The 14,312-nt window shown below is 45.2% G+C and overlaps 1 protein-coding gene across 1 annotated transcript in view; it reads right to left on the reverse strand.

Moving 5' to 3' along the window:
• Nucleotides 1-14,312, reverse strand: part of LOC8042861 (protein 5NUC-like) — a 97,448-nt gene that overhangs the window by 48,967 nt on the left and 34,169 nt on the right. Inside the window, exons 4-6 of the mRNA XM_040207091.1 lie at nucleotides 9,530-9,733; nucleotides 8,981-9,178; nucleotides 718-975 (exon numbers count right to left, since the gene is read on the reverse strand). Coding sequence (XP_040063025.1) covers nucleotides 718-975; nucleotides 8,981-9,178; nucleotides 9,530-9,733 — 660 coding nt within the window. The remainder of the gene's footprint in view (nucleotides 1-717; nucleotides 976-8,980; nucleotides 9,179-9,529; nucleotides 9,734-14,312) is intronic.

The raw sequence follows: 14,312 nt of genomic DNA on the forward strand, positions 1-14,312 counted from the left end.
TGTATTCTTAAAAAATATATATCATGAAAGTGCAGGATTAGATCTCGTTCCACCCTACCTCATAATTTTCCGCTCACTATTCATTACCATCAAGACGATGACGTTCCAAGCACCAGTCTATAATTTACAATCGACCTATCAGTTGCTTCAAAGAACCCTCGCCTTGACATTTGATACTGCCTAGGAGTTACAGCTCGCTTAGTTCCGAAAATTATGTAATGGAAGTTGAGCGTTTTGTGCGCAGGTGATGTAGAAGGAACAACAAGTAAAAAGAATGTGAAATAGTGAGAGGTGTCAGAAAAAAAAAATTAAATATGTAATATACCTAGTTGGCTTCTCTGCGCAGGGATGCGGTATATGGTAATTAAATGGGGAAAGGAAATACAAATGATGGAGTCAAAACACCAATATTACATAAAATACCCCCTCACACACACCACAATATTTTATAATTGAGTTGTTCGTCTAAAAACCCGTTTTATTTTTGTAACACGAACCGCTCCTTGTTGCTTTGGCTCCTTCCATAACAGAAAATCGACACTTGTCAAGTAGCGCCAATGCACTTTAATGGCGTATATTGTGGGGTGGTACAATAATCGTAATTGCTCAACTACATGCAGAAGTCAGAAGCCCAGTATATGTTCAGCAAGCATTGTAAGAAGTATATTCTAACATCACAATTTAATAAAATACGGGCAAGAAAGTTTCTGCGTGTACCTTGTTGAATGGATGTCCTTGTGATTCCGGCGTTCACAACAGCGGCATTCACGTCCGACCAGGCACCAGGAATGGTGCTGTTCCTGTCGGCGTAGTAGGCCAAAAAAGAGTCGGCTATGAGATTCACCATGTTACATTCTTTCAGGCGGCAGATCTTGTGGCTGGCTTCAAGTAGGACTTTGGAGGTTCCAATGGGCTCATCCCCGGCCTTACGAACTATTTCTTCATAAGGTTTCAACTTTGTAAGCATGGCTTTATCTGTTGAAAATGAAGTCCACAATATTGTTGTGGTTTGTTTAAAATCAATCGCTGAGCTAGTTGGTTAAATATCATATATTCAATAGTGTAACAGGACAGGAAGATGAAAGGTACAGTACAGGACACGCGCTACTGAAAACTGGTTCTTTATATAGAAAGACGAGATGGAAGCGTAGAAATGTGAGGAATGAATATATATATATTTTTTTTAATTTTCAATCAACACATTATGTTATTCCTTCTCGTCTTTCTTCATAAAATACCAGTTGTTAGTAGCGCCTGTCCCTTTCATGTTCGAGCCGTATTGCGCTATTGTATAGATGGGAGTTCATTTAACATATTTTCATTCATTATGTAACGGAACAATATATAATTTCTATTTTGAGCAGGAAACTGTTTAAGAACCTTGAGATGTAAGATTATTTTACCAGCTCGCTCAAGTATTTATAACAGTGCTTTATAAACACATGCTTGTTCACCAATATTATAGACAAAAACCCTATCGAAAAACCGCGTATAACGTTTTACTATATGGTGTATGAAACTTGAAAACTAACTGGAATTGTTTCGGGAAACCCGAAGCCCAGATTGCAGACAAAGGAATAATTTCTGAGACGATAAAATCCAGAAATAATCGAGATATTTTTTTAGCTCCATAATCCAGAAAGCGAAAAATTATACTGGGTTTCTTGGCAGGGAAGTTTATTGCAATTAGAGGAAAGTTGCGTCCGATAGGCATTTTTTACGTTATGCATCTTACTAGAACACGCAGATTCGAGAATGGGGAGAGCGAACAAGCTATAAGTGCGTAGTTATTTCTTAAGTCGTACGTCCATTAGCAGGCCTGCAAAGCTCGATTTATTGAAGACATATTTACTTTTTTTCAACGACGTCAGTCTGAAACAACACATTTAACCTGCTCATCAGTAGAAACTTAAATTATTCTTTTTTTACAGCTTTTTTACATCAGAGAATTCCCGAGCCCCAGGTATATCACAATTTGCCATACAGGTTATTATAACAACTTCTCTTTCTCCTGTTATGGAACATATTTGCTAAGAGAAACTGACTTAAATATTCTAAAGGTTTAACTTTGAGCGCTTATAGCCTCGGCCCTCGTCCCACTAGAGCGACATACACCGATTTTTGTCTGGTGACAGCACAAAGTTCCGTGTCACTGAAGCTGTCCTAATGTAATGACCAACACCCCCGACGAAAGCCGACAAGAGTCGACAAACGATGAAGAAGTTATTTTTTTGTCGTTGGACTAGAAGCACCGCGAGCAGTCCCAATGGGCGCGTTCAGTAGCGGCCCCGGAGTCAAGGAGTCACTGACTCCTTCCACTAGACGGCCAAAAGTCACTTTCGGTGCACGTAACTCCGGGGCTTCGGAGCAACGAGTCCGTAGGCGGTGCACGTAGAGCTAAAGGAGCTAAAGATGGCGTCATTTTCTGACAGGTGACGATTTCCGGCGAGAAAATCCAAAGAGCTCTGACTCGGGTCACTCCGTTCGGAGGCAAGGGAAGCGCTCCTGAACGCGTACAATGAGGCACATCTCTCGAAGACAAACTTGACCTCCTCGCTTGCTTGTACCTTCTGTTGCTTCTCTTTACATCCTTCTAACCTTCCTCCCGTTCCTCTCATGGCTCGCTCCGCCGCTCGATTTTCAGATATGAGAAGACCTTGGCGGCCACAGGTCGTTCCCGCAGTTTCCGTCCCTCGATGGCTCTTAGTGCTCGTGGCTCGCTCGCTGGCGGTCATGTTCCGAAATCTCTAGGAAACTTGGTGCGCGAGTTGGCGCCTCAAGACGCAGAGCTCTACGCCCCAGTATCAGTATGGATACAGCGACGTTCGAGGACTCACCAAAGGAAGACTGCTCACCACAAAGTAGGACACTACTTTCCGGCAAGCCGATTTAGAAATTCTAGTTCGGAAAACGTTTGTGTCACTACAGTTTACGGAAGCTCGCTAACGGGAAATGAAGACTCACGGAAGCTTTCATCAAAAAAGAAAATAATCGCCTTTACTTTCACTGTTTTTGTAGGTGGGTTCTTTGCCAAAAGAGGGGAGCATAAAAGTCGTGTCGCCCGACTAGCTTTGTCTTTGTACAGGGTGAAACGAGGAGACGCCAGGCTCTTTAAATCGACCGGAAAATTCGGTTTCTTAATAAAGGGCAACTCCGGCCAAAACTCAAAATGAATTAAATTACTGGTATCGCTTTAGTGACACAAAATACGACCCCAGCCAAAATTTCACGTCCGTGGGACGCCGCATTCTCAGCTAATGCCGATAATAAAAACGCGACCCGCCGCGAGCCGCTGCTCCTTAGCGGGATGCCAGCGGGTTGCCGATCGCTAAAGCAACATTGGGCCGTGATGTCAACATCGTTCTCTTTTTTTCCTCCGTTCCGGACGGGAGCACGGCGCAGCCGTCGCGCGCGCTTCTTTGTGCCGCTACCACCGCTACTTCGGCTTGTAATTGCGTGTTTAGCAGTTGCTTTTACCTGTAGCCCGTGTACCCTCGCTATAGCTTTTTGTTTATTTGCTTGTGAGGTCTCCTAGGCTCGTTTTAGCGAGCAACTCGGTGCGCCCAAGACTGCCCAGCTGTTCCTCGAAAGATGCCGAGTACAACTTAAAGCGCTGTGGGCTGCTGAAACAAGCCGCTGCGCAACCCGGAGGTGCTTTTTCACAAGTTTCCAACGGATCGGAAATCGGAGAAGGTGCGGGTGAACGCCGTTCGACAAGTGGACTTTGGAAAGCCTTGGACGTCGACCCCCAGATCGAAGCTCTGCTCCGATCATTTTTCGCCGGAGAGTTACGAACGAAACCTACGGGAGTTGGTTGCTTGTGGCTTGTCAGCGAAGGGGTCGAGGCTTAAAAAGGATGCCGTGCCGTCGCTCTTTGCCCATCGTACATGTAGAGAAAAGGTAAACATGATAAAAGTATCCTGATCAATAAATAAAACAGTCATTGTCAAGTGCAGTGTTGAAGATTGAGCATTCATGCTCCATTGAATGTCTGTTGAATGGGGAATGGTGGGCATGTAGAGTACAACCACTAACTAGCTCCAAACACTGAAGTTTGTAATGAAAACGAAAACAATGTTCTGCTTTGCGTCACTGCTTGTTTACAACGCAATCTCGTGCGTAGTATTCAGGTCCGTAACGACTACTAGCGAACAGCCGGCGCGTGAAGCTCATGCGATATAAACATTCGCCTCCCAATCGTTCCAACCCGTTACGCAGCAGTAATAATTGCGCTTGTGAATACCACAAGGGACTTTAAAGAAATCGCGGAAGTTCGGATTTGTAAGTTACAACTCTCTAATTTGCCCGAGTTCGGCTGGAGGTAAATATAATATTTAAAAATTAAAAAAAAAATTGTTGTGGGTGGGGGTGGGAATGCGGAAGGGAAAGAAAGTGTTCTCACCTTGCTAACGTTCTCTGTTTTCCTTTATCACCCACAAAAACTTTTGCTAGCCTTAATGCCCAAAGAACCTTTTTTTTTTTTTTTTTTTTGTGCGGCAAGTTTTTTTTTTTTATTTGTACGAAGATTCACTACCTGGACGAAGTTATGTGGTAAATTGGTGTCGTAGCTTACAAATTCAGCTTTTACGCGCCTGAGGAAAAAATAACGAAAAAACAGACGTCTACAGCTTGACACACGTCTGTTCGGTTGTTGCGGAACGCGCCGGAGAGCCTCAAAGCTTCGTGCCTGGGACTGACCCGCTGCGCGAAAGCGCCAGCACTGTACGTCTCTGGCAGCGCGGCGTCGAGCAACGCCTCTCCATCCACGGAGCCCCGATGACAATTTAGGCCTAGCGACGAGTGCGGGAGACCGCACGCACGCCGACAGGTGCCGAGTACGGCACCGAACGAGTTCACTCGTTTTCCAGTCGCTAGCTTTTGGGTATACAAGCAACGAGTACGGCATAGCGCACGCGCGGCGGCGGCCGCCGAGTACGCCACCGAACGAGTTGACGGGTTTTCCAGTCGCTAGCTTTTGGGTATACGCACTAACTCTTGCTACATATGCTGGATAACTACCACATACAGAATTAAAACAAAATCAGTTTACCTTCTATCTTTAGACGACTAGCGCAACAGAGGTAGGTGCCGCTTGCACTGCGTACTCGCTGAACGAGAACGATCTTGGCGTCACGTCCACATAGCGGCTGATTTCCAGTGTTGCCGGAACCTCGAGCGGCTAGTTTCGGTTTTGTCGGCCGCGCCCCAAACAAAACTTTGAGACGTCGATATCTTTAAAACTACGCACAATAACGAGAAAAAAAATTACACCTTGCAACTCAGGGGCGCTAACTGCACTAAAAACAGCCATAATCCCAAAATCGAAAGTATGGACCGGAGTTGCCCTTTAACCTATCGCGCTACGACTTTGTGCAGCGTTGCCCACAGATGGTGCATTTTTTTTTTGTCGTAAAATTTGCAAAGAGCGAACTTACGTGAGGAAAAAAGCAAAGAACGAAAAAGGCTTAGCTCCTATGGAAACACAGCGACGCCACCGGTCTTCAAACAACACGGCGCCGTTTCGCACGGGAGACAAGAGATGGCGCAAGCGGTCGCGACTCCAACTGCCGCCAACGAACGCGCAGACGACGCCGAGAGCCGGCCCTTTAGCAGACAAAGAACCGCATGCAGTTCCTTGTTGTCACCGCGCCTGTTTTTGTTTCTGCGACTGTCGCCGCCTGCGGAACGCGCGCCGCTTTTGAGTCTTGTCTGCTAAAGACGCTGGCTCTCGGCGCCGTATGCTCGTTTGTTGGCGGCGTTCGTTGCGCCATCTCTTGTCTCCCGTGCGAAACGGCGCCGTGTTGTTGGAAGACCGGTGGCGTCGCTGCGTTTCCATAGGAGCTAAGCCTTTTTCTTTCTTTATTTTTTTTCTCAGATAAGTTCGCTCTTTGTAAATTTTACAAAAAGAAATGCACCATCTGTGGGCAACGCTGCACAAAGTCGTAGCGCGATAGGTTAAGAAACCGAATTTCCCTGTCGATTTAAATAGCTTGGCGTCTCCTTGTTTCACCCTATATTTTAAAGTGTTTTGTTAACAACTCCAGTCCCACAAAAAAACAAGTCTCCTTCGCCCAGTGTTCTGCGTCGTGTTTTCCAGGTGGGACAGCGCACTCTGAAAAGCAGGCTGTCTCTTGGTGTCTTTTGTCACTCGTTGTCGTGAGTAGCTGTTTGTTGTGGCTGTATGTCGCTCTAGTGGGACACGGCTGTTATAAAGGTTACACAATAATGAATTGGTTGGGTTTTCAACCAAGATGGAGCGCAACTTGCTTTCTCTAGGTCAGGTCTCTCAAACTCATATGAGTATGGAGGGCAGATAGTCCACCCCGGAAAGGTCGAGGACCAATGTGAAGTCAGAGAAGGGAGGGGGAGGATATATATTTTGGAACAATAAAAAAGCAGCAATGAATAGTGTTTCATTTTGTAAATTAGCCGAATGTTTCAGTGACACCCATATGCTTTCTAGAGAAAAGATCTCGTGCTGACTTCTTTGTCTAAACTGTTCGTTTTGCCAATGATATATCTAGCTTTCATTTCTACATGCGACTACTCTGAGCCAATACCTTAGGTTATAACAAGATTGAAAATGTCAAATCCACTAACGGGCTTGAGTTTTTAATATAACAACGGTAGTCCTGTTGCACATTTCACATTTAGGAATTAATAAAGTTGAACATATCTAAAATATTTTATTGCCATGGCTTTTGGTTTCTTAATAATTTTTATAGCTGCATTATTAAAAAAGCTACTTATGTTACAATGGTATTTTCTAACGGCTAAAAGACCGTCTCGCAGTCCCTCCACCCGAGCGAGAGATCGCGCAAGCCAGGTGCATCCACGAGCAGAGAGCTCGCGGGCTTGTAGCCTGGAAGTGGCATTGTCGTAGACGTTATAACAAAAAAGTTGAGAAGTAAAAACTAAGACGAGACAATACTCACGGCGCAAACACAAAAACAAGAAATGGTGTCAAATATGTGAGCACGTTAAAAAAGCAGAGCTAAGTTCCAAGGGAAAATGAAACGACAACCTGAGACCGGTAGGTATGACTCATGTAGCGCTCGAGACATGGGAATGGTTCTTCGTCGCCACGGGATGCTCGCGGGCCACTTCCCGGCTAATTATCAGCCGGATGCTGCCGTGGCTCTCTGGGATGCGGCCCACAAGCATCCCACGGCTGCGAGCCCCCGTTCCCATACTTCGAGCGACATATGGGCTAGAAAGAATAGTTTTATATTGTCGATTCATTTCAGCTCGAAAAGGAGGTCTGCTTCGTTCACGTATTTTCCACTATTCTGCTGTTGTTCTTTTAATCCGAAAGCATTAACTGGTCCCATAGAGCGCCGCCGGCGTTGTCCTTGACCACGAAAAAACGGGCAAGTATAGTGCGGCGCCCATGGAGACAGCCGGGAAGCACAACGCGCAGTTTGAACAAGCATAAAAGATTTTAACATAATATCGTTAAGGAGCTCGTTTCGCTGAAAATCGGTGGCGTGGCGGAAAAGCCCGCGTCGGTGGCGTGCCGCGAAAATCCTGATTGGGCGATAGGGTCATGACGTCACAGCCACATGTCCTCGGGCGGACATTTCAAACGACCCACAACGCTCACGTGAACTGTGACGTCACGCATGGAATGAAAGTGTTAAAAAAATGACCTGTAATGCGAATTAAAGGGGGTCGCATTTCTGAAATGGTTAAACTTTAAAAAGTTACTACTTTGCCTTAAATAAAAATTCAAAGAATATTAAACGGGATTCGAAGCCACGACCCTTCAGTGGCGTGCCACACACGCTGTTTAGTCAAAGCGAGGCAGACGTGCGTCGCAAATGAGAAGGCGATGCAAAAGGGGCCCGATGACGCTATCGCATTTCACTGTTAAAGGTGACGCTTCAGCGTTCTTCCCTATTTCTTGTGGTATTCTAAATATGGTTTCTTCAGCAATGTCCAAAGTTATTTCGTACATTGTTTTGAAATAAAGTTTCTTGAACTATTATGGATGTTTTGTATTACATGGAATACATGTGCCACTTAGGGGAGAGCGCACGGCACGAGAGCGCAGACGGCAGAGCGCGCGACAGGAGAGCGCCGCGACACGCGAGCGCACGATAGCAGAGTGCCGTCACACGAGAGCGTGTGTCATTATAGCCCGCGTCACGAGAACGCTGAACAGCTGCAGTTACTGATGTGTTTTTCTTTGTGGCAGAACGTTCAATTATCGAATACCCTTCTATATTAACTTGGTAGTTATACATTTAATTAACTGCTACGCGATAGCCAGCACTGCACAATATGTGAGTGCAGCTTCATATTTCGTCATTAAACACAGGAACGAACGGATTGATTTCTAGCGCGTTCCAAATTCGACGTTTTCTCGATGTTTGCCAGGATTAAACATGATATTGATGTAACACCTGCGCGCACCATAGACTCCCGGAGCCTTACTCTCAGTAAAGAACTAAAACCTTCAATCACGGAAAAACGGTCATCGCCAAACTGATGTTTTTCTTCAGCCATATTCATATGTGAACCAAATTCCTGCTTCTGGGGGACAAAAATAACAAGGAGAGTTGTCTCGAGAGCGAAAGTAGTGAACGATTTCAAAAGAAGCAGTCTATGAGCGGCAGCGGTGACAACTGTAGAATAATGAATTCCCCGCAGGTCTGCATACTCAGCCAAATAAATAACATCAAGCGTTCAATATACGACTCCATTTGGTGTCAAAACATCAGCACCGTGAAAACATCTGTGTGAAGACCTCAATATCAATCGTTTCTAAGGCACGCACATGCGCTCTCGTGGCGCGTGCTCTAATGACACGCGCTCTCATGTCGCAGCGCTCACCTATCGTGCGCTCTGCTGTCGTGCGCTCTCGTGTCACACAGCCGCCACCCAGTGCTTACTTTTGCTCTCTGCGCCGGCAGCATTTTACTACTCCACGAAATTAAAAAAAAAAAGTAGCTTAAAGGTTATAAAACGTGAATCTTACCTTCTTCAATCGTATAATCCATGAGAATAGGATTTCCTGACCAGTTCTTCAGCTTTCCGGTGGCATCAAATTGGAGCTCCAGAAAACCCAAGTATTTTCCAAAGCAATAGTCTTGCGTTACTAGGGCTATTGAACCATCGTCTCTTTTCACAACTGTTGGATATGGCCCAGCTGGTGTGTCATCCCCAGGACTTTGACCTTTATGCAAACAATGAATAAAAATATGACGGTTATGTGACCCAGTTATCGAGAAGGCAACGTCGACCACGCCCATTCGGTTCTGGTAATTACGCACTTTGGGATTGGTCGCTTAAAATATATGAGCTACAATTAAATGTTTCGACCGCATTCAACTCTTTTTTTTTATCCAAGATTAGAATTAAGTAAAGCAACGTTGTTAAGAAAACTTAAAAGTTATGAAGCGCCACTTTTTTTTCGTGAAATACGTAGTGGGGATGCTTCGTCTCTCATAGGTGATTTGGGCATTAAAACGAGGCAATTCAATATTGAATAATCAATATACGTGAAGATATAGCAAGTTAAACTTACCACTGTAGAGAAAAGTGTTGGTATGACCCCCTACAATAAAATGAAGATCCTTCACTTCTTTTGCGATTTCCATGTCCTTCTCATAGCCGACATGACTGATGAGAGCGAATATTTTTACGTCAGTCTTTAATTTCTTTGTTTCTTTTTTTATACTCTCAATTTCATTTTTTATACTCTCAATTTCATCGAAGATGTTTATTTTTCCTGAAATAAAAAAAAAATTACAACTTGAACCAAAACCTAGGTACACAAAACGCATCGTGAGGACGGAGAAATGGATTGACTCCAAGATCGATTTGCTTCTGAGCTAAAGTAGACTTCTCATCATCCTTTTCCAAAAAACAAAAATAATAAAAACGAAGGAAAAACACGCAATTAGATTTTATGAGCCTGTTTTCGCACAAATATTTAAGTCTTTTCCCTACACTGTTAGCAAAAATAACACGCCCAGACGTGTAAACCGTTGTCCAATAGCGGACACGTCGAAACGTGTTCGTTTTACACGCAGCTATCTGTGTTTTTCGTCTACACATTAGGTGCTGTGTAAACTTCACACACTACACCGTGTCTGCCTTCAGCAAAACACGTTTCGAGCGTGTTCCTTATGAAACATGGCGGCCAGCGGCCGAGAACAGGCGAGAGACGAGCCCAGCGAGCCGAGCGCCTTTCACCCGAATTGAAAGCACACAGGGCGCGTTAGTTCTCGTTCGATGTCTTTTATACACAGTAAAGTCTCCAAGCGGCGGACGTACCTACGTGCAAAGGTGCGTACTGTACGTGCGTCGTCGGTGGTCGGCGGCGTCGGTAGCTTCAACGAGCCGCTGGACAAAAAAACGAATGCCGAACTCACATGGATAAATAACTTGAGCAAACTATTTAAAATCGGGCGGTGACTTGCGCCACCTATCTAGATTTCTAGCAGCCTGTATATAAAAAAAAGACGAGTCTGTTAACACTGCGTACGAACAACCACGACTAGAGAGCAACCCTACATACAACGCAGGCAAATCAGTACCACATGCTACACAGCACCAACATGTACACAAACACAACAACGACACTACGCCCGACACTTCCTACTCCACATCTATTTCTCCCCGCGGCGCATATAAGCTTGACATGTGCGGGTGAGCTCTTTGGTCGCTGACCATTACAGATTTATAGAAGAATACACAAAACACGGCGCAATGGACAGCCGTGTGTTAGAACTGTTTGCATTTAAGAAGTATGGAGGCAAAATCTATAATGTTAGTCCGTTGCAATAAATAACGATACGTTAACAATAAATCTTAAACCGGTAATGAAAAAGTTCAAATTTTTGTTATTTTCTTGCTTGACCAGTGTTATGAGCATTCCGACTAGCTTGAATCAGATAGGAAAACAAATTATTGGGATTTTGTCATTACGTATACAATAATAAATGAAAATGATCCTTCCGCAAAGCATTTTTTATATATTTTTGTGAAGGACATCCGCCCAACACTTCACTTCCGCTAGTTGCAGTACGGGAGCAGACGCCTTCACTTTAGGGACGTTTTGATGCAGTTTGTTGTCGTATGTCGTGTCGGTGTCGAGTGGAGCGGTGGGGCTCGGGAGTTTGTGACCGGTGTTATTCGTAAACACTGGTGTGAGGCGCTGATGCGTCTTCTTTTTTATACTGCCACCACCCCGAACTTTGAAGATACTCGGGCCCGTAGCACTGCATTATGCTGAATCGCGAGCTCCTTCTCTGTTGACGTCGCTTTCCTGGTACCACTCGTGGATACTGCAAGTGTTTAAACAGTGTGCGTCGTCTCGCCTACATCCCCGGTGACGTACTCGACCTGTTGAAACTTATTGCTTCCGTCATTTTAGAGTACGCAAGGCAGTTATCTCGTTGGTCTGGTTTCGGTTATAAAAGCAAGGCAAAACGCTCGTAGTTCCCGCCCTCAGTACACGTTGGACATCTTCCACACTTTGACACCGGATAACTGAATGAACGAGGATTTACATTCACTTTCGAGGTTACTCTCGCCCTTCCTCACCGTTGAGCGGAAGGATAAGCTGGCGACAAGCCGCGGATGAAAGGCTTGAGCATCAACAGCCCAAGCGCACTCGGTGCCGATGCGGGCGACGCGGGTTTCTGTCAACCGGGAGGCCAGCACAAACCGTTACCGTTCCAGCTCTTCGTCATGACACGGTGTTGCAGAGAGCAGGATAAAATACAGCTACAGGGATCACCGAAGCAAACGCACTGCTATCGTAAATCTTGGCTTGTGATTGTGCCTTTGTAGTAGATCCTTTTATTCGTTTTGCTGGAGAGACGCAAACGACGGGCATAACAAAATCGCTTGCATATTCGGCATACCTCACAAAAGCATTTACCCCGTCACCTTGGGAAAAGCGCGAAACACGGAGTCCGCACCGTCCTAAGCTTCCCGTTTTTTAACTGCTTTAGAGCAGTTTGTACCTGCTAGTAGATATGCCTACTGAAACTGAAACAGGGCAGTAAAAGAGAAAAAGAGACAAAGTTGGGAAAGCTTGCTCGCTCTCCAATTTCTCAACTCTCAAGTGATTGTACCATAATAAATGCACCAACGCCTCTTCCCAAAATAAAAAAAAAACACTACGTTCACTACGTAAAAAATGGTCTCAGTACATGCATCTGTGGGCAGGTAGGAAACCTTGCCCTAATTTATTCACGCCGCATGATTGGCGCAACAAACTCGTAGCAGGACCGAATCATCTACTCGAGCGGTGTACGTCGCAGTGCAAACGCAGTCCAACACGAAGCATAAAAACGGCAGATTTAAGACAACAATCCGGAGTCCATTATTCAATTAAAACGACGTAATTTTGTTGAAAACGCCCGCAGCTTTTTACTCACGTATGTGTCGGGATATGTTCACAGTTTGAAACGGAACGAAGGAAGATTTACTTTTAAAACCGCTCGCTGCGTCCTCTCGGACCAGCTGGACCGGACCAGCTGACGACGACGGGACTGTACCCGTTGAACCTCCACCCCGCAACAAACAATTTGCGCTCCGTGTTAAAAGCGCGGTTCAAACAGACCCGGAATACAAAACACCGCACCACACACGACGAACGTTTCAGCTCTTTTTCGCATCACCCTGTTGCACCAAACCAGAACGAGATCGCCGAAGTCAACGCCGCGCTGTCGTGAACCTTGGCTTGTGGTTGCGCAATCGTGGACCCTGTGACTCCCTTTGCTTTCAAAGCACACACGACGATTACGAATGGTATTTTCCGTTTTCCGGGAACATCACAGAGGCACTTTTCCGGTCACGTTTTCACTATGTGCTCGCAAACTGCAAAGCTCTATGCGAAGCTCCTCGCGTCCCGTCAAACCAAAACAATAGCGGCGCCATGCGTACTTGCCATACTTGCCAGATTTTCTCCGGTCTAACAAAAACAACGAAAGCCAACCGGCTCTTGCTTCCAACGTACATCGACGTTGCGCTTGCGCCGTGGCCAAATCGCTTGCAGTTGAAGCAAAAACGAAACCAACTGCAATGTCACGTGTTCACATCGAGGACACGCTTTTTATATCCATTTTAACTGTTTGGAACGAATAATTAGACCCATGACTTTATTTGTGGTGTGTAAAAAACTATTACCAAGACCCCTAAGCTAAATACAAACATAGGCGACATGAGGGAAGCCACATTGCCATCGACCAGAAAATGGCGGCGAGCATGGTAAGCGCAGGTTACGACGTCCTGCGACATGGCGCAATTTCTTTTGGCGCATATCTGTCTCCGAGACATGTTTCTTTCCGCGGCATTTGTCTCGACGGTCCTTTCTAGGTGTGTCCCCAAGCATTCCGGTGCTTCGACAGCCGGCAATGCCGCGGTCGTTGCCGGGGGCGATGCGTGTTATCGAGGTCGGCTACACGATTATGCGTGTATGACCGAACCAAAACACGTTTTTTACAACCTCGCATGATTTGAGAACGAATTATCCGTTACTGATCGTGTAAAATTATGGTAATTTGTGTAAATAGCGTGTTTTTCACCCCAAATACTCGCCAAATACACGGGACTTGCTAACAGTGTAAGATATATTCACTGCACAATTGAGCATGTTTTTTTTTAATGATGGTCTGCAATTTTGCCCGTACTAGATTTAAACCCCAATACATTTAACTCCATTTTTTTCTGAAATACCTATTTATAACGCGATACTAACTGTCATCAGTACATAAATTTGGAAAATAATTTTATTTCTTGTAAACGAAGAAAACCAGAAGTAATATTAGACCAAGAATATTCCGACTTTCTACTGATCAGACCTTACATTCTTAGGGGTGGAGAAATGGGAATTTTGAGTTCAGATTTTATGAATATTTAGAATGTCTGAAACAAACATAACATGCTTGTGCAACAGTGATGATAACTCTGGTACAAGTATAGTCTCCGTTTAATAACACGTTTACGCTTCCGTCAACAATGCTGCCGCTCTAGTGAAGGCAGCCGCACGGAAGTCCGGAGGTGCGGCCGACGATCGCCTACATTTATTTCCTCCGCCGGCGGTCGTTTTATCGGTCACTCGCACAGTGTTGCGTCAATAAGGAGAGGGCACGATGATTTTTTTGTTACTATTGCAGCGGCCGTCGCTTTTCTTTCGGATACCTCGGTGACTCTCGGTTAGTCGAGTCTCACTGGTTTCTTGTCGGAGACAAGAAGGCGCGGTATATCCACCGGTACACACATACCGCGCTCAACAGTCGACACAAAAGTCTCCACTCGGGAAATCGCACGAGGGTTTTCAATCTTGACGAAAA

Source organism: Ixodes scapularis, unplaced genomic scaffold (genome assembly GCF_016920785.2).
Source record: "Ixodes scapularis isolate PalLabHiFi unplaced genomic scaffold, ASM1692078v2 PGA_scaffold2__306_contigs__length_199485367, whole genome shotgun sequence".
Taxonomy (NCBI): Eukaryota; Metazoa; Arthropoda; class Arachnida; order Ixodida; family Ixodidae; genus Ixodes; species Ixodes scapularis.